The sequence below is a fragment of the Barbus barbus genome (assembly GCF_936440315.1).
Source record: "Barbus barbus genome assembly, chromosome: 18".
In the NCBI taxonomy this organism is placed as follows: domain Eukaryota; kingdom Metazoa; phylum Chordata; class Actinopteri; order Cypriniformes; family Cyprinidae; genus Barbus; species Barbus barbus.
The window spans coordinates 2,272,704-2,298,821 of NC_136746.1; the positions used below are offsets into that span (position 1 = coordinate 2,272,704).

The window sequence follows — 26,118 nt, forward strand, 5'->3', positions numbered from 1 at the left end:
GTCTCTATGGCAGTGGCAGGACAGGGCGAGAGCTCACAGACGGCCTCTTTAGCCGTAACAGGACAGGGCGAGAGCTCACAGACGGCCTCTTTAGCCGTGACAGGACAGGGCGTGAGCTCACAGACGGCCTCTTTGGCCGTGACAGGACAGGGTGTGAGTTCACAGACGGCCTCCTTGGCCGTGACAGGACAGGGCGTGAGCTCACAGACGGCCTCTTTGGCCGTGACAGGACAGGGTGTGAGTTCACAGACGGCCTCCTTGGCCGTGACAGGACAGACAGTGAGTTCAGGGGGCAGCCTTCATGACCGTGACGGGGCAGACAGTGAGTTCAAGAACGGCCTCCATGGCCGTGACAGGGCAGACCATGAGGTCATGAACGGCCTCCGTGGCCATGACAGGGCAGACAGCGAGTTCAGGGACGGGTGCCACCACTTCGGGAGGTTCTGCAGCGGAAGCCGCCACCTCTGGAGGCACTGGAGCAGACTCGTGGACAGGAGAGGCCTCAGGAGCACAGTGTGCAGCCCACACACTCAAAATGGCAACCGCCATAACGGGAAGTACTGAGGTCAGGGGAACAGTCTCTGTAACAGACAGGGTTGAGGCCCTGGGAATGCCAGCTACTCGCACTGACATCAGTGGTGGGTCCATCACACTGGATATCAGACAGGGAACTTGAAGGACTGACCTTAAATCCTTGGGTGTGACAGACTCTGGCTGGAGCACTGTGACGTGGTGTGACTCTGGCTTGACAGCGGAGACGTGAGCAGACTCTGGCTTGACAGCGACGACGTGAGCAGACTCTGGCTTGACAGCGACGACGTGAGCAGACTCTGGCTTGACAGCGACGACGTGAGCAGACTCTGGCTTGACAGCGACGACGTGAGCAGACTCTGGCTTGACAGCGACGACGTGAGCAGACTCTGGCTTGACAGCGACGACGTGAGCAGACTCTGGCTTGACAGCGACGACGTGAGCAGACTCTGGCTTGACAGCGACGACGTGAGCAGACTCTGGCTTGACAGCGACGACGTGAGCAGACTCTGGCTTGGCAGGCATGACGTGAAGGGGTGCTGTTGCTGCCGCCATTTTGTGAGTGAGTGCGGTGCCGCGTTCCTCCGCGACACCCACAGTGAACGGAGAGCCCACACACAGCAAAGCATAGTCCATAAATTTACTGAGAGATGAACGGGGACCCTCGCGGATTAACTGAGACTTGAGCGGCTGATTAATGCCCTCACAAAAAAAATCTATAAGTGCATAGTCCGGCAGATCAGAAAAATAGGCGAGGTCTAAGTACTCCTGTACATAAACCTCGAGCGGTCGCGAGCCCTGCTTGAGGGTTAATAGCATCCATGCAGACTCCATACCTGGCCAATGTCCTCTTGAAAAGCCGCTGGATCCTTGTGTGGCCGAGTATTCTGTTACGGGGCTGACGAGACGTGAGACGTGCGGATCCATGTGCAAGGCTTTATTATAGAACATGGTCAGAAACAGGCAGGGTCAGACAGAGGCAAACAGGTATGGCAAGGGCAAGACAGAGCAATCCGTGGAGCAAGCGTGGGTCGATGATCAGCGAACAGTATCCAAAGGGGCAAGGCAGAGAGATAATCCAGAGACAAGAGCAATAATCCAAACGGGGAGCGAACAGAGTCCAAACGGCAAGGCAAAGGGGTAAATCCAGGAAACAAAGGCAGGGTCAGACACGGCAAGATGAACAAGGCAAGGCAAGGCAAGACAAGACAAGACAAGACAAGACTACGGCTCTGTAAAGTAGCTATCGCTTGGGGAGTGATAAATGCTAAACAATACTCGGCCTCGAGCAAGAGCAAGTCCCAGGCTTATATGGTGTGTGGTGGTGATTGGAAAATGGTGATCAGGTGTGTGTGATGTGTGAATGGTGACAGCTGTGATCTGTGCAATGGATTGTGGGAAATGGAGTCCAATGTGCTGTGAGTGTAAAAGTCACTGTGGTGAACGGGTGACCTCTAGTGGTGGTTGACAGGGAGAGCATGGACCAGATTCATGACAATCATATTCTATTTTTATTCTCATATTCTATTTTTATTTTATTGCTAGTTTATTTCCATATATATGTTTACTGTACTTATTTTCTATTTGTATTTTTGTAAACTTGAGGTTTTCTTAATTTTGTTGGACAATTTGTTGGACAGTCGTACAATACATTTCACTACATGTCGTACTATGTATGTATATGTATGTGACAAATAAAATTTGAATTTGAATTTGAATTTGAATTTAAACAGGATGACATGGGATCATTTTGCTGAAGGTTAACAAGGTTTTCTGGACAAAAGCAATACAGAATCATTGATCAGTGGAGAGAAACACAAGAATAATGTTTGAGATCTTTGTTTCTGAACAGACAGCAGATGATTGTGGTTGTGGTTATTTATTGCTGAAACCATCATTCAGAAAGTGAAAGTAAAATTTAGGTGCCGGAGCTCAAACAGTGAAAATGGATTCATCTGTAGAAGAACTTTATTGTCCTGTTTGCTATGAAACCTTCAAGGCTCCTGTTATTTTATCATGTAGTCACAGTGTCTGTAAAGAGTGTCTTCAACAGTTCTGGAAAATCAAGAAAACTCAGGAGTGTCCTGTCTGCAGGAGAAGATCCTCAAGAGATGATCCTCCGTGTAACCTTGTGCTAAAAAACTTGTGTGAGTCGATCCTGAAGGAAAGATATCAGACTCAGAGGCGTTTATCAGGGACTGAGGAAGTATGTAGTTTACATGGTGAGAAAGTCAAACTCTTCTGTCTGGAGGACAAAGAGCCTGCGTGTGTAGTGTGCTTTACTTCACAGAAACACATTAATCACACACTCAGACCCATTAGTGAAGTTGTTTCATCATATAAGGTAAGACAATATCATGGGTTTGATTGTCTTTGTGTGTCTTTTATCTTTGTTTCTAAACTGGCTCTCAACTCTTCAGTCATGTGAGATACATACACTGTATTACACAAATACAGTATGTTCAAAACTCACCAAACCTGTTTCAGATAGATTTTTCATGCTTACTCGTGAAATAAACTTGCAATAAATATAGAAACCATAACATGTATTTAAACAATATTTGTTCACACTCTCTCTCATACAATATAAATTAAATTGTATTTTCACTTTGTTCAATTCTAGGATGAGCTCAGTAAAGAACTCGAGTCTTTACGAAGGAAGCTTATACACCGAGAGAATGGTAAAGAAGAGTGTGTAAAGACACTTAAACAAATGAAGGTGAGCAGTTCTGATTAACACCAGTGGTTCTCAAACGTAGTGACACATAATCTCATTTCAGTATTTCCAATTTATACATGCTGCAGTCACCCTAGCTGCGATCCATCAGCCATGATGAATAATAATACATTTTTAAGGCTGTGTACAAAATCAACCCACGTGCTTACAGTAGCTTACGGTAACTTCTCGAATACTGTGGTATGAACATGCAATGGGAGTCAAGCCCGTATTCCTTTCCAGTAACCAAAGCTAGAGTGACTAAAGTTATATCCAAGATGGCAATGTTTTATCACTTTTCGACACAACAAGAGTTCAGTTGAGAATGAGAATGCGGTTGTGAAACATTCAAATGTTCAGGTGTGAGTTTGGTTATAGAAGGCAGTTGTCACTCCCGTAAATAAGTGTACTGTGTGTGAATGTACCCGTATTAAGGACTCAAATACAGGACTGACAACCATGATCTGCTGCTGTGTGTGCGTAGTCAAAGAGCAGCAGTAACTTTTTTTGAACTTGTCACAACTTGTCTAAATATGTTCACCAAGTCCATTTATGTACATAAGTATAAACTTACAATAAAATGACATCTTGTTAAGATATAAGTTAACATCTGTGCCATTAGATACTAGAGTAAGTTGAAACCCAATACTTACATTTAAAAGTGTAATGCAGTATAATTAATAATAAATTAATAAATAAGGACTCTTGCTGTCTATGGGAGGGTCAAAGAGCTCATGGGATGCATCAAAAATATCTTAATTTATGTTCTGAAGATGAACGGAGGTCTTACGGGTTTGGAACGACATGAGGGTGAGTAATTAATGTCAAAATTGTCATTTTTGGCTGAACTATCCCTAATCTAAGAGTAAGGGTGGGGATGACCTTGTTGCTTTGGATGATGTCAGCATGCTTACTAACTATGCATACAGTGATTGGCTGATGGTCTCTGTCAGAGATTTATTCATAGAAATATTGTAGAGCGCGATATTATTTTGCCTCATTCAAATATCACTTATTAAACAAGTATATGTTTAGCTAAATAGCCTTTTAATTAACAGAGTGGAATAATCATGCCTGATTGTAAGACATGCAAACGTAAAAGAAAACCAAACTGACCGCAAGAACAGCTGTTATTCTTGCCCAACTTGTTAATGAAAACAAGGATACTATCAAAGGAAAATTTGGAGTTGGGAGAACCTTCAAACCCCCCCCCCCAAAAAAAAAAGATGTGCAGGAAACGTGCAAATAAATGCAGTGTGTTTCTAAAATGTTTATGTTCTGAGGCAGATTGCTGGCAACAGCTGGATAAAACAAACAATAGGAACCATCACAGAAATTGTAGTGGTTTAACTAGTTATAATAGGAATTGTATTGGTTTTAATGGTAACTGTAATGGGACCTGTTGGTCTCTACTGGTAATTGGTCGCCTTCTATTGTTGGCTTGTTAAAACCACTAAATCCTAGGAATATGTCCCAAAACAGACTACAGGAAACTATTTTTTGATAGTTTTAATGGTTAAAAGTTGATGGTTTGTAATGTTTGTGATGGTATTTGTAGTGGAAACCATTAGAATATATGTGATGGTTTGTATTGTTTTTTTTTTTTTTCAGCAGGGTGGATAGTTTGTAATTTGGTTTTAGTGACTTAAGAGTTCTTTTCACTACTCCTAACGTTTCACAGATTTAGGAGCTAGTTTTAGCGCTGAAATGATTTGTAAAATACTCTTAGAGCAAAAATCCTAAATTTAGGATTGGCAAGACCATTATTTTTAAGATTTTCTCCTAAATCTGCAAATTATGAGCTACTTTTAGCCTTAAGATGTTTTGTGAATATGGGCCAAGAAGTCTCGCACATTCAAAGAAAATTGCTTTGAATGTCCGTGTTGAAATAAAGGTAGATAGCCTAGATAGTCTGAGCCACAAAGGATCCATTCATTGTATCCTTTGTGGCCGCATTTAAATGAGCCTTCAAACTGGGACAGCTTTCAGTGTGCCGCTGTTACGTATTCGGCCTTGGATGCAGCACCAGAATTGGGACACAAATATTGTGAAAATAATCCTACAAGTTAAATTGTGTTGGTTTTACACAATTCTTCACTAAATAGTATTCATTTCAGTATGAATTGACAGTTGACAGTCCGTATAAAAGCTCTCACTGCACTGAATCTTCTCAATTCTTCTCACACAATAAAATACACAACTTTGTTTGCAGAGAGAAAAAAGAATTGTACTATGCAAAGTAATTATGGAAACACTCTACCAGGGAAATCAAATATAAAAGGAACAAAAATATTACCAACATTAAAAAAGACAGAGAACATATACATTACTTATTGCTAAAATTACTTATAAGTAAAATGGATATTTTTGAGTTATTTTGAATATCAAATAAGCAACCTACAGTGGCTTACTTCTATCATGACTTCCAGGGGCGTAGCCATAATTTCAGAAGTGAGAAGCACAGAAATGTAATGTTTAATGTAAATGTTTTTTTTCTTTTCCTGAATTTTGTCTAATTGACTGGGTTTATTTTTTTCTTCTCTTTAAGTTGGCTAAGAAATCAAATACACTGCCAGACAATAACCAATAGTTTTGTAGGGTCCACACAACTGGTCCAAGGAAGCCATTCAATGGTGGCTGAGGCTTACTGCATGTTCGGTCCTTCAGTCTTCTTTTCAAGTTATTTAATTTAAGTTCAATTCTAATCTGACTCCATTTTATTAAGACCTTGAATTTAGGTTGAAATGCAAACTGGTTTGTCACGCACACTGGAGTGTGTTTTTCTCCCAGTGACCCAGTTTCTCCCTGTTTTGATTGTGTTAATTTGGCTTTGGTGTGTCGTGTTTATTGTCCTCATTTCCCCATGCATTTAAGTCCCAGTCTGTGCTGTCTGTCTTTGTCGGGTCTCAATTGTCATGTACGTGTGTCTAAGGTGTTCTTAGTGTGGATTACCCCTTGTTTTGGATTTATTAAAGACTGTTTCTCTGACCACGTCTCCGTCGTTCCCTCCAACACAGTGTGTGACATGGTTGTTTGTCCATTTCTAATTATTATTCTTATGACATTTGATTATTCTAGTTAACTCTTTACTTTGTATTTATTCGTTCATTAGGAATGAATGCTCACATGAACGTATGTCACTCAGAGTGTATCACGTTGGCCGTTTTACATGTACTTTACAATCACAAACTCTCCAGTCTGATCATTAGTCAGAGGTTATGACTAACTATTTAGCAGACTGGCTCATGCTCGTCATTCTTGAAATAGTGTTTCTGTTTAGCCCCCTACAGTCACCTATGTAACAATTTAGTTGAAGCTCTAACAATAATCAGAGATTATGGCTATCACTATGAAATATGCCTGAACCATGCTAGAACTCCAATAGTATTTTGTCTAGCCCCCATAGTTAACTGCATAACAACTTAACTAAAGTGAAGCAGTTAGACAGAAATCTAAAATATCACCTGATGTGCTCCATGCTCAATCTAACCTGATAACTAGTACAGTATGTATTTAACCCTGGATGCAGATTTGCGGTAACATACGCCTTCACTTAATCTACTTGAGAAAATAATTTAAGAGTAAATCAGAATTAAATCAAATGTAAGAATTTATTATCAGCCAGGTTAATATGTATTATGCCAATTACATAGCCAATTCAGAGTTATCACATCAAATCAAATCAATACAAAACAAAGGAGGAAATAACGTCTTTATTGAGCAAAAGAGTAATTCTGGTGGTGCCGCAGGAGAACAGCCAGCACGGCTTTTACTCCCGGTATTTTGTCATTCCCAAAAGAGGCGGGGGTCTCCTTCCGATCCTGGATTTGCGGAACCTGAACAAACACCTCAGAAAGTTCAAAGTGCTCACAATAAAAACATTATAAAATGTTATTCGTCCCAGAGACTGTTTTGCATCAGTAGATCTGAAGGACGCTTACTTTCACATAAGTATTTATCCGGCACACAGAAAATTCCTCAGGGCACAGTCTACGAATTTTTGACAGTTTCTTTCGGTTTGGCTTTAGCCCCACAAACTGTTACGAAATGTGTCGAGGCAGCTCTAACACCACTGAGAAAAGCGGGTCTCAGAGTGTCAGCTTATTTGGACGATCTCCTCCTCTCTGCTCCGTCACGGCGGCAGGTGGAGATAGATATGAATCTGTGTGTGTCTCATTTAAAAGGCTTAGACTTCAAAATAAACGAGTCGAAAACCTGCTTAGTGCCCGCGCAGGAAGTAATTTACCTGGGTCTCAGGCTGAACTCAGACCATCAGGTCAATTCGTGGTTGTCTCTCCCTTTTCCAGAGAGGGAAAAAAGTCCCATTTTTCCTAAAGTCCTCCTTTTGAGCTGATAGATAATATCGATTTAAATCTCCTTTCACTAAAGGTTGCTTTGTTATTCAAAGCAACCCTTGAATACCCTTGGGCTCATAGTGCCCGAGGGTTAGCCACCTCGTGGGTGTTGTTTAAGGGCGTTTCAATTCAGGACATTTGTGCGGCGGCGTTGGAGTTGGACTTCGTCACACACTTTTGTCAGATTTTATCGGCTGGATGTTACAGATCCTTCGTTGGCTCATTCCGTCCTAAGTGTGTAAAAAAAAAAAACACTCGTACAGAGGTTGTTTTTATTTCACATGTCTCCATCCTATTCTGTAAATAGTACACAGTAAAAACAGAAGTGTTAATTTAACTCCTAAAGAGTTGAATTTGACTCTGTTTCAGATAACATTTGGTCTCACTCGAAATCAGTGTAAAATTTACTCTTTGGTCAGTGTCAAGTTTTTAGAGTTAATTCTACTCAATATTGAGTAAAAAATAACAATGAATTGTGTAAAAGTATTTAACACTGTAGTTTAATCACACTGTTAAGAGTAATATGATTACACAGTATAGAGTTAATTTATCTACAATTTTACTTAAATGACACTTTAAGTGTAATGTTTACTTTATTTCTCTACAGTGTTTTAAAATATATAAAAAGTGTGAAAATACTCCAATGAATTTAATATGCATGACCTTTTCACACCAAAAACGTATGGAAGGGATGGATTACAAGCCATTTCTTGACAGTGAGCAGTGTGTATGTCTTTGGTGCGCAAAACTACTTTGGAAGAATCTTCAGAGAATTCTGTCTGAAAGTCCTCCTTTTCTGCTAAACAGAACCTGCAACAGTACCTTGCACTGAAAGACTCCACCAGTCCAAACAAACTATGCAAACCCAAATTATCACCAGTAACCTGTACTACAGTGCCACGAACATAACCATTGTATAATGGAATCTCAATACCATCACTCTCTAACACTTTAATGTCTCGAACAATGGGAGCAAAAATTTCACTAAAACCATACCGTTTAACATCTTGAGTATGAAATAAGGCGCACAGATGTATGTTAGCCAAGAAAGAATTCCATTTTGGTGAGAAGTTTCTTAAAGTAAAATATACTCCACCCAATTTATGAATACCTCGCTTAGGACCCAGAGGGTTGGCGACCTCAAAATCATCATAGAACATCTGGATCTGTATTGTCTGCTTCTCAGTTGAGAACAGGGGGTGACTTTTAAAAAAAGATCCATCACAAATATCTCTCAGACTAGAGTCGCTAGTAGCTGAGCTTTGCAACATTTCTGCAACATACTGACTTTTAAATATTGACTGCAGTGTAGATAAAATTGGAATATACGTGAATTTATCTTGAACTACTACCTGATCATATGTTCCAGTCTTTTTATTTCGTCTTGTGTCAAATCTTGAACCAATCACACATTCAACTGGTTCTACTATTTCCCACTTGTCAGTCATAAATTTGGATCTCTTGTATTCCGAATTTAGAATTGTGAAAGGATTCTCTAACCCCTCAAAACATGCCTCAACTTTCTTGCACATTTCCGTTTCTCTTTCATTACTAAATACATCTTTTATCACTGTCTCTTTAGCATGCTGATGGATATCTTGAACGATCTCTTCCATGGAAATCACTACAGAATTCAGTGTACTTTGACCAACACCTGCTGCCTTTAGATCAGAAATTACAGCTGAACAACTATTTACAATGTATGGCGAAGATAACTGTGACTCGGCCTCTAAATATTCAGTCGACTCTTCAACATGAGAAACATTACCTGTATTGACGGTACTTTGAGGATATGAACGATCATAATCTACAGAATCAACTAAACTGCTTCCATGGCACTTATTAAGATGCTTTCTTAAACCAGAAAAACTACCAAAAGAACGTGAGCATCCTTCTTGACCACACTTCAGAAAAAGAGTCCTGCCTGTAAATAGCCCATGAATTACCTTAAAGTGTTTAACAAGGTTGTTTGGACTTCCATGGTCACTTTTGCAAAGAAAACACTTCATCGTTTTATCTCAACTAACGCACCATTCTTGCTCGCAACTCTGCAACTCTAGGAGTCTCCTTTGTTTCCCCCATGTCGATGTTATAAATGGTTGTTTGCACAAAAGTGAAAAAGCTGCTCAGGGAAAAACTGTATGACGTACCAAAGACGTAATGGGCTTTAAAGAGTTCGTCAAAAACTCCAACTGAACCTGTTGCCTTGCATGGAAGTGCATGCTTGTCAACCACAATGAAGTATGAGTGAATGGTGCTCTGTGTGGATCCCTGGGCGAGAAGGTAGGGCTGACTGCTTTGGGTGATGTTATCTAGATGTTGCTGCACACTGGTTCCAACCTACATCAAAGCACATTCAACAGAATTTTTAGGTGACTAACTTCTGACAATAGATCAGATCACATTAAACTGTGCACAAGATTAAGGTTCCAGGACTAAAACATTCCAGGATTTGTCTCCATATAATGGACTTCCATGGTGACCAACGGTTTGAGGGTTCAAATGAGGGGTCAAATGTCCAAAAGTATATAATTTTTTTTATTTATTTTGAAAACGACAGATTGTTTTGCTAGATAAGAACCTTATTTCTCTGATGGGATTGTGTCAAGTCTTTGAAGCAGTATTGAGACAGATTTTGAACCCTCATTTGAACCCTCAAACCGTTGGTCACCATGGAAGTCCATTATATGGAGACAAATCCTGGAATGTTTTCCGCAAAAACCTTAATTTCTTTTCGACCGAAGAAAGAAAGACATGGACCTCTTGGATGACATGGGGGTTAGTAAATAATCAGCAAAACAATTTTTATAAGTGAACTAATCCTTTAAGCATACCTTTTGAAATCTGATGAGCTGATCTACAGCTTGATATGCAGACAGCTTTCCCGGCCTCTTTCTACCTTGTGCAGATGGTGGTAGCAAATGTAGCAGCAGCAAGATGGCGGACATGTCACTGTCCCAGCCTACAAATAAGTACATTAAAACCTGGTTAACATTATGCCATGGCATAGTATTCAAATTGACAACTTGCACCATTACGAAAATTTACACTACACACCTACATTAAAAAGTAAAACAGTTCCATTCATACCATTCTCAACTTCAGCAGCTGACTCAGCATTGTGCATCAAATCCAAGAGCTCTGTGGTGGGTACAAGTCCGTGACTTTCCTTTATTACTTTTGCTTTGAAAGTGGTTGGCCACTTCTCCAAGAATTTGTTGGCCGTGGCCTCACCAAACATAAGTCTGAAATCTTGTTCTATCTGCAATGTAACACACATAGACAGAAGTGATGAGTGATGCCTAATGCTACATTGGATATTTTGGTGATGCAGTGAATTAAGATGTCATACCAGTCCTGGTGTGTCCAGAAATCGTGGGAAGACCAAGAAGACATCTGATGATTTGGCTTCATCGTTGACCATTGCTTGCCGATATATGAAGGTCATTTCCATCTTCTCGCGGACAGTCTTTTCATCAGCAGAGTGTCTCAAAACAGAAATAGCTGCTTCCACATCCTCATCAGATGACGGAAGGGCTGAAGGGCTGACGGGCTGACGACCACGGCCTGGCCCACCAACTTAAGAAAAAATACAATGTTAAGAACTGATTTCTGTACAATTCACAGGTCACCACTATAATCACATCACTGATCAGTAAACATACCTTTAGGAGATTTGCTGACTGAGGCACCTCTCTCCTCTGCTGTTTTTCTTTGTATGGTCTTCAATCGCCATGCAAGGTATCCCGAACCACTCTCCGGATCGTAGTAATGTTCCTATGTGATTATAAATAAATTATAAATGAGTACTATTAACATTTCAAAGAGTGAATATGTGCATAATGTTGCAATAACCCATTTACTTACATATCCATGCTGTGAGTATGGGTCTTCTAGATAGGGAAACAAAGCTACTATCCCCTGTGCATACATCACTCTGACACTTTTGGGGGGGGATGTCCTAGCATATGAATTCAAATTTAACATCACACTCAACTGACATTGCACAACACAATTTACATAATTAATAACTGTACAACAATAACAATGTTTCTTTACAGCCCATCTATATGCTTAATGCTTACCCATGTGTTTCTGTCATCTCAGCAGCAAGTATGTTAATCATCTGTCTTCTGGTGGCATCTGTCAGAGATTTGGTTTTTCCATACTCTTGCATAATGCGTTCACCACCAGGCTTTGATGTTAGGATTTTTTCAATCAACTATAGGTGGAATAAAATGTGCTTTCCGTTATTGTAAAACCATATGTAATGCTGAAAAAAAAAAGCTATCTAAAGAACACTTCCCATGGTGAAACAACATTCAGATTGGACTTAACAGCAATTTCCACCACTTACCGCTTTTGCCTCATAGTTTATGTGACATGGCCTTTTAGGCTGGCTTCCTTCGGCAGCAGCTACTTCTTCAACAGGGTCACACATCGTGAAATTCAGGATGACGGTGTCATCAGATGTACCCGAGCATGATGATGATTGAGAGGCACCTGTTCATTATGAAATTTGTACAAAACATAGAAACATATTACAAGAAACAGTTATTTTTAAAACAATAAATGTTCTCATTCCGGCCTTTGAACTAAACAAACTAATTTGTGAATTGTCTGAATGAATACCAAGTCCTCCATTGCCCAGCATGATTCTGAAAGTTCCAGGTGACTCCTTCACTATTTCTTCAAAAACCTCTGTGTCAACTTCTGTGTCTGACTGGTCATACACCTTAATGTCTGGCTGCCTGCTTTCTGGTATGTTGAATTTTAGACACGCTGTTTAAAAAAAATAAAATAAAAAAAACATGCATTCCCTCACAAGAATCAAAGGTCATATTTAAGTTTGCCTCATGTATTCACAAAATGATGAAAGACAAGTATCTGCACCCGATTTTATGTAACTGAAAATATAAAGCACAGCAGAAATAATTATTGACAGATATCATAACATAATAGGTGCTGTATCATTGGGTGATATTGCTTTAACCTAATGACCCACCTTCTTTCAAGAAAGCATCGAATGTCAGCTCAGACAGCTTGACATATTTCTGCTCTTCCCCGAATTGAACACGCAACAGCATTTTGCCCCTGTTAACAAAAAAATATATATATTCAAAATCATAATTTAGGGCTGGTTCAACTAAGAATTATCTATCCATTTCTCTCAGTAGTGGCAATGCACTATGCATTACTTAGATGTTACACTGCAATTACAAAGAGTGGCTGAAGAAGACAAAGTTATGCTGGTTGAATATTACGTTAGGCTATTTTCTGCAGCAAATGGGTTAACGTTAACTTAGGCTAGTTAAAGTTTAGAGGCACCGCGTCCCACTAGCTACCAAATAACTGTGCCAAAGTTAGCTAGCTCATTAGCTATTTTAGTTCAAACAGTAACCCGTTAAAATGGTTAAGCCATGTTAAACAAACACGTCATGCAATCAGTGATATAGAGCTAGACCAACATCAGAATCATGCTAACATTACCAGTATAAAAAAACCCAGATTAACGTTGAATGGGAAGCTAAAAAAATAGATATTAAATATTTTGTTGTTATATCGACCGAGCTAACGTTATTTTACGCATAAATCATTCTGACCAAATTCATTCGTGAAAATATTGCAAGTAAGAAACACAGTTACCGATACGGATTAGCTGGTTAGTTGTATTATGACCTCAACTAATATCAGCACAACTCTAAAATTATGTAAAGTTAAAAAATACCGTTTGTGTGTTGACAACACAGGGATTATTACTTACCTAGCAATATCAGTGGCCTAACGTTACTCCAGAGCGATCTTTCTCCACCGACAAACGTGCCAATCTTCAGCACAACAGAGTGGCGGGTATTCATCACTGCTGTAGAGTTGAAATTGTCATGCGTTTCTGCAGATTTTTACACTCACTTTTAACTCCACTGATAGAGCAACTTTACTCTCCCAAATGTTGAAAATACTCTATTTGGGTTAAAATAACTTTACTCTGAAATATTAACACCCCATTTTTTACTGTGTACATGGAGGGCTTGCGTTATTATGTTACCAAACATTACTGAGTTGGATGACATGCCTGCTTCGGACAGCATATCTGCAATACGGGAGTTGTTTATATCCCATAGTGAGATACCGAACGAATGTTTGAAAGAGAACTTTAGGTTACTCACATAACCCCGGTTCTCTGATAACAGGAGTGAGGTATCTCACCACACTTCCCTCCTTGCAGCAGCATGGAGAAGAGATATGCTGAGAATGAGGTAGGGACCGTTATGCAGTGGAGCAGTATTGGGGAGGCAGGACTCCCTCATCACTGTCATGATTGGTCTGTCAACCGACAGACGTGGTGTAATTGGTGCTTCCAGGATTGGTCAAGTCCGAGGCAATTCCCATAGTGAGATCCCTCACTCCTGTTGTCAAAGAACCAAGGTTACGTGAGTAACTTAAAGTTTCCTGCATTTTCTCTCAGTGAGATGTGAAAACAGATATCTGTATGTTTATACATTTTGTGTGTATTATCCGTCTCAGAAGATCAAAGTGTTTGAGGTTCTGTAAATCTTACAGTTTCTACTCTAAAATATTTGTTTTCCTATATTTTCCTCATTGCAATTGGTAATTAATGATTGGTTTGTACAAACACATAAAGCAGAATAGTTTATGTACTGTAATAAATGTTATGTAAGTTAGCATTGCATTAATCATTTACTTTATTTATTTATTTATTTATTTATTACCTCACCTGGAGATCACTTGAAATTACCTTTTTTTTAACTGCAGTGATAGCAGGATGCCTTTGTCCATATTAGGGATTTCCTGCACTTCATAAGTTATTCGGAGTGTCTATGTACACTAAGTGCAAATAGCCCGCCTTATTGGCAGAAGCTATTTGCAATAACTCCGCCCACCAACATGTGATTGGGCTAGTCAACACTACAAATTTTACTTGTCAAACATCCAGTGGCAATAGATGGTAAAGTGTGTGCTTTTCGATGCGATTGACCAGGGTTCAAACTCGCCTTTTGCCAAACTTTTTTTTTCTCCCTTTTCAAATCTCATATCACATCGTAAATTCAATAAAAACGGAGAAAATAATCAAAAGGTTGAAAATAAAGTATAAAGTAGGATTAGGGTTGGTGTATGGAGGCTTTTATTGTCCCAATAAGGTGGCATGGATTTAATAATTTGAATTAAAATTGTAATTTACACTCAATAGGTTATGATGGCGTACTGTTTTATAATGTACTACAATACTGAGGTCCAGATAATTATCACTATTTGCAAGCAATAAGTAGTATAAATAGCCAAAAATAGCTATTTTAACATAAGGTAAATACAATCCATTGCTTATTGCACTTAGTGTAAATTGCATCCATTGCTATTTACACTCAGTGCAAATACCTCCTGCCAGAGATTGCCTTACTATAGGGAGATGAGTGGGTCTGTATTACATACTATTGGAGAAAGCGTAACGGCTAACTCAGATCACGTGTGCCTTAATAACCAATCAAATTGCAGCCTTGATGTCATTGAATCATGTCCTGCACATGCCCCGAGTATTCTATCAGAAAGACTCAGAAGGTAAACGTTTACAAGATATTTATTCTGTAAAGTGTTAACAGATGGTGGTGAGCACAATAATTAATGTATAGTTGTATAAAATTCTTTGGCGTAAGCTCCGTCCTTTATCCAAATCCTGGGGATGCAGATTTGTCTTTTCCTGCCTGAAGATGAAGGAAGGGGTGGAGCCTACCCCCATGAATGGACAGGGCTAACCTGGTGGTGGTGGGGAGGATGGAGGGGAACGTCGGTGTCGTCAACTGCGAAAAATGAAACAGAGAGTTCAGTGCTTAAATACTCCAGTTGTTAAGCAGTGATTGGCCAGACCTGTTAGTATAAATGAATGATGTGGAATTTGAGTCTTCCTGTTGATGAAGGCGGGGGCGGAGCCTACCCCTAAAAAGAGTGTGAATTGATACAAACCAGTTGAGGCTTTTCTTTATTAGATTTCCTAAAATAAAAAGTCAGAAGATTGGCATTAAATTAAGAAAACCATAAATAACAATGTAACACAAAAGACGGCGTGATTCATGTGATGAGAAGACACAATAGGCCAATTTCGTGAAGGGCCAAGATCGGCCAAGTAACTTAATAACAGTCAGACTTACCTGATAGTCGTAATAGCCCATATTGTTCAAAAGCCACAATAGGCTGTGTAATGTAAACGCCTCAGTAGGCCATGTAAAGTGAAGGCCCCGACGGGCTGTGTATCATGGAGGCCCCCAACAGGCTGTCTGATGATAGGCCGTGGTATGTGAAAAGCCATGATAGGCTGGATGTAAGGAGCAAATGAGAAAGGTAACCACCGCTACCGGCTATTTGCTAAAAGTTCCATACCAAAATAAAATGTAGTATTGAGATAAGCACGTTCTCTGCATCAGCAATTATGGGGAATCTGAACCACCGCATTGTGTTAAGAAGGTCATCAGTTTAAGTAAAGTGATAAAGGTAGTATTTAAATGCCAACAGCTGTTAAGAAAGAGCATAAATACCGATATTTATAAACAGTCTTTAGGCTAGACTCCTGCAAACACTTGATAGACTCCATCTCATTGTCTGAACCCACTCAGAGAAACCCCCCCAAAAAGAGGAGGGAGAGAAAAAAAAAAATCTGAATACTCAATGTTGTGCGAAGGCCTCAATAGGCCGTGATATGTAAAGTCAACGATAGGCCATTGTAAGGTCCACACATTTGGTCCAAGGAAGGTATCCAATGGTGGATGAAGGTTTCCTGCGTGTTCGGTCTTTCCAATGTGCAAAGTTCTTCAATTTAAATTAAACTCTAATCTGACTCCATTTTATTATGACCTCGTATTTAACTTGAAATACAAATTGATTGCTTGTCTATTTCTAATTTGTATTCTTCTGATATTTGATTATTCTAGTTAACTGTTGACTTTATATTTACTCGTTCATTCGGTTGCTCATGTCTTTAACAAGGATGCAACGTAATCTACTAGAGTCAATAATTACAGAGTAAAACAGAATAAGGTCAAATGTAACCATTTATTATCAGTCAGGTAAATACTGTATGTATTATGTCAATTCCACAGCAATTCAAAGAGCTCAAATCATATCAATGCAAAACATCGAATTCTCAAAGATAAATCTACGAGTAAAGGATGCATACCTGACTTTATAGAAATACATAGTGTGAGCATTGAGACACCACACTACGGGCTTCTGGTTACAGAATCGCCCCGACCCTTTTGCCACATTTCCTTAAGTACCTCAGACCAAGACCAACACCCCTGAAATGTAGGCAGGAACTCACAATTTGAATTTGCTTTGATCAAGCCGAGTTAGCACCTTTTGGGACAGAAGGTAATTGGCATGAAAACCACTAGGAGCTGATCCACCCTCTACAGTATGCAAAATATCTCTGAACTCTTACGATCTGTATTACCTTTTAGTTTACTTCTTATAAGAATGAGACCATTGTACCAGTCGCCCTGAGACAATTCAAATGATACCAAACATGACTGTAAATATCACTTGCATTAATGTAGAACTTTACATTCTACTATCGACTATTCTGAGTGAGCTGAGTGAGTGAAGGATGGGTGAGGGGAAAGAAGGGGATGAAAAGGAACTGATGCATATGTGAGAGAGGCATTTTCCTGCATTTTCTCTCAGTGGGATGTGGAGACAGATGTCTGTATGTTAATGCACTGTGTGTGTGTTGTCCATCTCAGGAGTTCAAAGTATCTGAGGTTCTGTAATTCTTACACCATGAAATGCAAAGGCCACGATTGGTCGAACGTCTTAATGATAGATAGACTTACCTGATGACCATCATAGGCAGAGTTATGCGAAGGCCACGATTGGCCGTGATATGTAAAGTCAACGATAGGCCGTGAAATGCAAAGGCCACGATTGGCCGAACTTCTTAATGATAGACAGACTTACCTGATGACCATCATAGGCAGAGTTATGCGAAGGCCTATGATAGGCCAAGTCTCATGAACAATAACAATCAAACTTACCTGATGATCACAATGAGCAGAGTTACGTGAAGGGCCACGTTAGGCCGTGTTATGAGAAGTCTGGGACAGTGTATCACAACAGTAAAGCAGTACTTCACAAACAGGCATGCGTCTGACCAGGACATTAATGATCCACAGGGCACGAAAGTCTGATTTTTAACAAGAAATGTATTTATAGCCTCCGAAGTCCGACAGGACAAACATAACACACAATAGAACTATAGAAAGGCCTTCGCGTGCACAGTTTACAATAGAGGAATAGAATATTTCAATGCACCATTACATAGGAAGCAGACACGCCAATTTATAGCTATATACCCAATGCAGACGCATACGCACGTACCTGAAGCTGATTGATATCGTCGTGATCTAGAGCAAGGTTTGCGAACAGTATTCGTGAAAATAGCAAAGCGGTCTTAAAATCTGACAAATAGCTCAAAAATGGATCTCTCTGCTGTTACATTTTATTAATTTAAACTTGATAATTATGGCCACTGTAGCGCTAGAGAGTGCTAGGCACTGTATGATGATACATGCCTGCCGAAGCCAAAGGCTATGTCCTGCTCACTTTATCTAAAATAGCAGATCAAAATTTGATGCAGAATGCTGAGCACATATGCCATTTATATTGAAATGGTTTACATCTGTTACAAGCCTCGACTGAAGAACAAATAAATATTAAGGTGGAATCTATGATGAAAATTCTTAATTTAAGTCTATATGTTATGCATCGAGAGAATATCATAGAGTGTATTTGTCGAACTGGGAACAACTTAAGGTTTTCTTTCATACTCTTATTCTGAGGACACAGAAAACGGCAAGGACCTCTAGCATAAATGGGCTACACAACAAGACTAAAAGTCGTAAAACTTATCACGTTCCAGGACAAGGTATCCGGAGACTGTTGTATTAGAATAAACGCAAATAGAACATGACTGAAGGAACAAAGACAAATATAAGATTAGACAACAGATGGCTTAAAGGTGTGCTAGACATCTAATATTTTTGTGAGAAAATAATACAAACGGCATCCTCATGATATGAAAGCCCAACAGAAAAGAAAATAGGTTCTGGATGTATCTGAATGAGACTGAGTAAAAACATGACATTAAATAGTGTCTTTTGTTGGAAAACTGTTTTTTTTTTTTCTCCTCGATTTTAACTGAGCGATTTGTCTTGAATACATAAGAGAATGTTTTTGCAAAGAACAATTCTAGACCCATCCGCCACAAGTGCATAAAACAATATGAATACTTATCATAGTGTTGCATGTTGATGTAGAGATGAAGGCGGAATGCAGAAGAGACAAGCAACTGTGTTTTTTAATAATGGGCTTGGAAAATTTGATGAAAGTTTACGTGAGCGTTCGGGCGAGATTATAATTTGACGATTGAGACTGTGTTCCCGGCAGGCACTCGGAAGTGACAACGGACATGAAATCAAATGCTCTGGCAATGTTTTACATCCTCCGCCATGAAACCCAACACCTCTATATCATAGCAATATGACCAAGCCACAAACAATCGCCGCAACGTCAGTTTGCTGCACGATACCAATGATACGGCGTGCATCTTGAAATGAATGCCGAACTCGCAATCTATCTTTCGCAGAGAACAAACTTCATACTATATAACCCCCGACAAAAGTCGGGCAATAAATCGGGCGACAGCTTGCGTGACTGAGCAGGAAACGTCAGTGTCGTCAAGCCACCTTTATTTATATAGCGCTTTTAACAATACAGATTGTGTCAAAGCACTTAGCAGTATCAAATTGGAGGATAGAGTGTCAGTAATGTATAAAAATAAGATTAAACACTCAATTTTCAGTTAAAGGCATTTCATTATTGAATTCAGAGATGCCATTGTCTAGATCAGTTTAGTTTAAATAGTATCTGTGAAATCAAATCGACGATAATCGCTAGAATTATCACAGTCATCAACTGTGAAAAATGAAACACAGAGTTCAGTGCTTAAATACTCCAGTTGTTAAGCAGTGATTGGCCAGACCTGTTAGTATTAAAGAATGACGTGGAATGTGAGTTTTCCTGTTGGAACATACGCTAACGCTTCATTTCTACGCCCATGATTGCTTCTATGTTTAAACAGTAACTGTGAGCAGAGAGCTTATATAACTGCATATGGCTTATAAAGTCATTGGTGATTGTTTTGAATGAAGCATCTCTAATGTTTTTTTTTCATAAAGATTCACAACTCTAACTATGCAAATGGTTCAAATCATTCAAATAAAATAATTAACGTATTTAACATTGTGACTTTTCATGGACATTTTAGAATGTTAGTAAAGTCATCAACAATAAACTTTGTAAGGTTAATTCATACATTTCTTAATTTAAAATGATGCACATAACTAATTTAAGCATTTAATTGTGACACATTTAAGGCTTTAGATAAAAAATAAATAAATAAAAAATTCCATTCAAAGATAACTGAAGTGAATATGATTTTATTTCAGTCTCAAGCTAAGCACACAGAGCTTCAGATTAAACAGCAGTTTGAGAAGCTTCATCAGTTTCTCAGAGATGAAGAAGAAGCTACAATCACTGCACTGAGAGAGGAAGAGGAGCAGAAGCAACAGATGATGAAGGAGAAGCTGGAAGAGATGAACAGACACATCTCAGCTCTTTCACACACAATCAAAGACACAGAGGAGATGACGAAAGCCAGTGATGTCTGCTTTCTAAAGGTCTGATTTCAGATCAGTGATTGATTGATTGATTGATGGATGATTGATCGAGTTCTTGATTATCAGTGGTGTGTTTGTTCTGCAGGAGTTTCCAGTCTCAGTGGAAAGGTGAGTGATCTGCTGGTGTCTCTGGTCTCACTGCTTCTGATCCAAAGCCACTGCAGTTCTGATCCTGAGTGTTCTTCCAGAGTCCAGATCTCATCACAGCCAGATCCACAGACGCCTTCTGGAGCTTTGATTCATGTGGCATGTTACTTGGGCAACCTGCCCTTCAGAGTCTGGAAGAAGATGCAGGGCATTGTTCAAAACAGTGAGTCTGCAGAAAATCTTGCTGTTAAACTTACAATAAAAATGATAGATGGAGAAACGTTTACAGATTTTAGCATTACATGAGCATAATCAGATGACCCACTACACCTGCCAAATTACAGGTGCATCTCAATAAATTAGAATGTCGTGGAAAAGTTAATTTATTTCAGTAATTCAACTCAAATTGTGAAACTCGTGTATTAAATAAATTCAATGCACACAGACTGAAGTAGTTTAAGTCTTTGGTTCTTTTAATTGTGATGATTTAGGCTCACATTTAACAAAAACCCACCAATTCATCTCAACAAATTAGAATACTTCATAAGACCAATAAAAAAACACAGTTTTAGTGAATTGTTGGCCTTCTGGGAAGTATGTTCATTTACTGTATATGTACTCAATACTTGGTAGGGGCTCCTTTTGCTTTAATTACTGCCTCAATGTGGCGTGGCATGGAGGTGATCAGTTTGTGGCACTGCTGAGGTGGTATGGAAGCTTTGATAGCGGCCTTCAGGTTATCGGCATTGTTGGGTCTGGTGTCGCTCATCTTCCTCTTGACAATATCCCATAGATTATCTATGGGGTTCAGGTCAGTCGAGTTTGCTGGCCAATCAAGCACAGTAACACCATGGTCATTGAACCAGCTTCAGGTATCTTTGGCAGTGTGCTGGAAAATGAAATCAACATCTCCATAAAGCTTGTCAGCAGAAGGAAGCATGAAGTGCTCTAAAATCTCCTGGTAGATGGCTGCGTTGACTGTGGATTTCAGAAAACACAGTGGACCAACACCAGCAGATGACATGGCAGCCCAAATCATCACTGACTTTGGAAACTTCACAGTCTTCCCCATTATTGTGTTTCCAAAGAACAAGAGATACCCAGAATTTATACTGTAGGGATGGTCATTAATTGAAACGCAAATGTAAATATTCTAATATTTTGAGATACTGATTTTTGTAAGCTCTAATCATCAAAATTAAAACAAAAAAACTTTTGAAATGTTTTATTTTACATGTAATGAATCTAAAATATATGAAAGTTTCACTTTTTGAAAAAAGTTACAAGAAAAAATGAACTTTTCCACGACATTCTAATTTATTGAGGTGCACCTGTAAGTAGTGTACAACAGCATTTACAGTTCTTCTCCATCATTCCTGTATCTCAAACAGTAGAGCATAGCAGTAGCAGGACCAGGGTCGTGGGTTCAAGAGAATGCATGAACTGATAAAATGTATACCTTCAATGTAATATATGTTGCTTTGAATAAAAAAATCTACCAAATTTATACATTTAAATGGAATAATATGTCCTTTATTTTCCAGGAAATAAACTGAGATGATTCATCTTTTCTTTTCTTTTTTTCATAAGCGTCCTGTCCAAGATGAGCAGCCACAGTAGTTTTCAAAGTGTTACAATAACACAACAACAACACCATATGAATACATACTTGAAAACATTTGAAATTTGAATCTTCCCGTAGCAACACAAATTAATTGGAAGTTTTTTTTTTCCAATCACTCGGTGCGGCACACTGAAAAGATTGTTTCCCTAGTTTAGTTCATGAAAGTATATAAGTATTACTGTGAAAGGATATAAAGAGAAGAGAGCAAAGATATGATGGCAATAGACCCAAAATGAATTTATAAATGAACACATCCCAATGCTTAAGTTAAGCTTAAGTATTGATAATGAGAACCGATATACTCTATAAGGATGAGTTCTGAAATTGTGTGCAATAATGCATCCGAATAGTAAATACAATAAGCAGTATACAGTGAACACTGTACAGTATTAATTAAGTAGTCCATTAAGTTCCATTATGAACACAGTCATATGCACAATAGAACTGGTGCAAAAGCACGTAAAAGCAGCGTTTAAAAGAATGAACAAAATAGGCATAACCATTGTTTTTGAATGATAAGAGTTATTATAAATGTATTTTAATACATTTTAATAATTATTTTTTTAATACAACAATGCAGACAATAAAATATTTAATATCACTTAAATTCATGTCATTTGGATATACTTTATATTCTGTTCTCAAAATCTTAGTTTTCACACAATGACAGCATAATGCAAAGCAGGAATCACATGAACACTGGTCATCTCAAAAACACATTTGTCTGAGATGACTTTCTAGATTGATAAACACATTTGAGGTCCTCACTATCAAGTTTACATGTTTACACAAATATTTAGTGATACAATAATTTTAAATAATGTGTTTACAGTATATTATTGATCAATATATTAAGGTCAGTTTCTTGCTGATTTCTTTCATCAGCTCCTGTGATTCTGGATCCAAACACTGCTCATCCATGGCACAGCCTGTCTGCTGATCTGACCAGTGTGCGGGGCAGCTGGAACTGTCAGCCGCTTCCTGAAAATCCAGAGAGATTTGACATCTATCCATGTGTTCTGGGTTCAGAAGGTTTTAACTCAGGAACACACTGCTGGGATGTAGAGGTTAATGAGTGTCCATACTGGTGTCTTGGAATAACTAATGCATCAAACCAAAGAAAGGGATTTGTTTTCTTTAGGACTGGTGTCTGGAGTGTGCAGTATGGGCTCTTTGAAGCAGCTGGTTTTCCTGTAGAGCAAAGGCTTGAGCGTGTTAGAGTTGATGTGGACTATGACAGAGGAACTGTGTCATTCTCTGATCCTGTAACTAACACACATCTACATACATTCACAACCACCTTTACTGACACTGTCTTTCCATTCTTCTGTTGTTATGGAATTTTTCCTCTGAGGATCTTACCATCCATTAGTTTGTAAATGTTACACCTGTCAGTCTGTATCTTCCTGTGTTCACTGGAAGTGCAGTCAAAAACTCAAGGGGGTGAGGAATGGGTCAATTGTTACAGTCAGAAATAAGAAATGAAGTAAAAACTAAGAACTGTAATAACCTTGCCCTGCAATATAATAACTGTACCAGCTTCATGTTCAACTAGCAGCTGCAACTTATCACTTCTATCAGCCAGATGACCACTGCATGTTCATTGAAATATTACTTTTGGACATTCTGTCATGAGTCCGGGCCCTGAATTTCTTCCTCCTCATCACCAGAGATCACCATCTCCCATCCTCCCGGACTCCATTCCCCAATCTCCACACACCTGTCACTTATTACACCCTCAGCTGTTTCCCATTGTCATAGACTATTTATACACCACACTTTTGTCTACTCTGTCTGGCTTAATTATTTGTGTTAGTTAATGTTTATCTCTGGGGATACATGCACCGTGTTGCTGACTTGGGTATCCCATTCCTTAAACTGTTTTGTTTTTTTGCCTTGTTAGCCTTTTTGTTTATTAAAATATATCCTTACCTGCATTTGGACCCAGACTTTGTTCTTTCCACGGTCCATGGAAACAAGACAACAAATCTAAATAAGAAAAGCATTGTTTGCAGTGCAGGTCAACATGTCATCTAGAAACTAGACGTGAAGCTGTCGTCTTTCTTCTGAGAATGGCACTCAACTGCATCATCGATACAGCTGGAGTAAGCTCTTCACTTCCAAAGATCTACAACACCTTCCTGCACGTCATACAGATCCGGTTAATGAGAGCTGCCTAGTGGTTCCATCACAGAGAAGTACAAAGTTGCCTTCCGCAATCTTCCTTCACTTTCATTCGATCTACAGCAACCAACGCTACCTTCAAGTAAAAGCTTCAAGACACCCCTCTACCTCAAGCCATTCATGTGGACCACAACCATCATTTTAGGCACTTTGTATAAATATCTTCTGTGTGGAGCTCCAAGCTACCAAGGTTCTGGAACCAGAGGTCCGCCGGGTCCGCTTTGACTTGAAAACCTGAGTTCCTCAAAATCGGTTGCATCAAAATATGCCCACAGGGTATCACAACTGTCATAACTCTGCAACCGTTTGATGACAAATTAAGCATTAATCCTTGTATTTGGTCACTGTTCTCTGTGTACCATTTCATGTTTATAGCAAGTAGAATGAAAAATGAGAGAGAGAGAACTGAATGGCAGTCACGATGCAATTTATTGTCATGAGAGTTTGATGTCAATAAACTAATTTATGAATGAAATTGTGTGATGTGTGGATTACTGGGCTAACAAAGTAGTGCACGATCATGGGCAAATTTTAGTCCTCTACCCAGCCACCCCCACATACATTCATTGGACACTAGTTGGTAGTATAATTGTTACGGGCTGACGAGACGCGAGACGTGCGGATCCATATGCAAAGCTTTATTACAAAACATGGTCAGAAAACAGGCAGGGTTAGACAGGGGCAAACAGGTATGGCAAGGGCAAGACACAGCAATCCGTGGAGCAAGCGTGGGTCTACGATCGGCGAACAGTATCCAAAGGGGCAAGGCAGAGAGATAATCCAGAGATGAGAGCAATAATCCAAACGGGGAGCGAACAGAGTCCAAACGGCAGAGGCGAAGGGTAAATCCAGGAAACACGGGCAGGGTCAGACACGGCAGGAAAACAAGGCAAGACTAAGGCTAAGACAATGGCTCTGTAAAGTGCTATCGCTAGGTGAGTGATAAATGCAAAACAATACTCGGCCCTGATGCTGAGGAAGTCCATGGCTTAAATAGTGTGTGTGATAGGGTGATCAGTGAAATCAGCTGTGTAATCAGTGACAGCTGTGTGTATCGTCAGTGCAATGTATTGTGGGAACTGTAGTCTAGTGTGCTGTGTAGTGTACGAGTCCATGTGGTGAGTGAGTGACATCTGGTGGCGAGTTAACGGAAGAGCATGGCCAGGATTCGTGACATAGCCCCCCCCCCAAGGAGCGGCTTCCAGACGCTCCTATATAGTCCAGGAGGGCGGTGGAGCGGAGGCGGAACAGGGGGAGGGACGGAGGGCCAGGTCCGTGAGGAAGTGGGAAGACCGGGGACTGAGGCAGAACCGGCAGAGCAGGACACCCCGGTGGAACCGGAGACCAGGACAGAGCAAGAGCCCACCAGGGCGGAGCAGACGGACCAGGAGCCCACCAGGGCAGAGTAGATGACCACCAGACCGGAGTAGAAGACCACCAAACCCAAGCAGAAGACCACCACGGCGGAGCAGACGACCACCAGACCCGAGCAGAAGACCACCACGGCGGAGCAGACGACCACCAGACCCGAGCAGAAGACCACCACGGCGGGGCAGACGACCACCATGGCGGAGCAGACGACCACCAGACCCGAGCAGAAGACCCCCATGGCGGAGCAGACGACCACCAGACCCGGGCAGAAGACCACCACGGCGGGGCAGACGACCACCAGACCCGGGCAGAAGACCCCCATGGCGGAGCAGACGACCACCAGACCCGAGCAGAAGACCACCACGGCGGGGCAGACGACCAACAGACCCGGGCAGAAGACCACCACGGCGGGGCAGAGGACCACCAGACCTGAGCAGAAAACCCTAGCCAGGAAGCAGACTGGGCAGGAAACCATGGCAGAGTCTGAGATCTGGGGGAAACAGAGAC

General features: G+C 40.1%; 1 protein-coding gene across 1 annotated transcript; it reads left to right on the top strand.

The window, feature by feature from the left end:
* The first annotated feature begins 2,267 nt into the window (after window positions 1–2,267).
* LOC306883987 (E3 ubiquitin-protein ligase TRIM35-like) lies at window positions 2,268–24,712 on the top strand. Its single transcript, XM_079439573.1, has 6 exons — window positions 2,268–2,875; window positions 3,155–3,250; window positions 20,115–20,345; window positions 20,431–20,453; window positions 20,534–20,655; window positions 22,942–24,712. The coding sequence occupies exons 1-6, from the start codon at window positions 2,477–2,479 to the stop codon at window positions 23,433–23,435; spliced, it is 1,365 nt and encodes a 454-aa protein (XP_079295699.1). The 5' UTR covers window positions 2,268–2,476; the 3' UTR covers window positions 23,436–24,712.
* The last annotated feature ends 1,406 nt before the right edge of the window (window positions 24,713–26,118 follow it).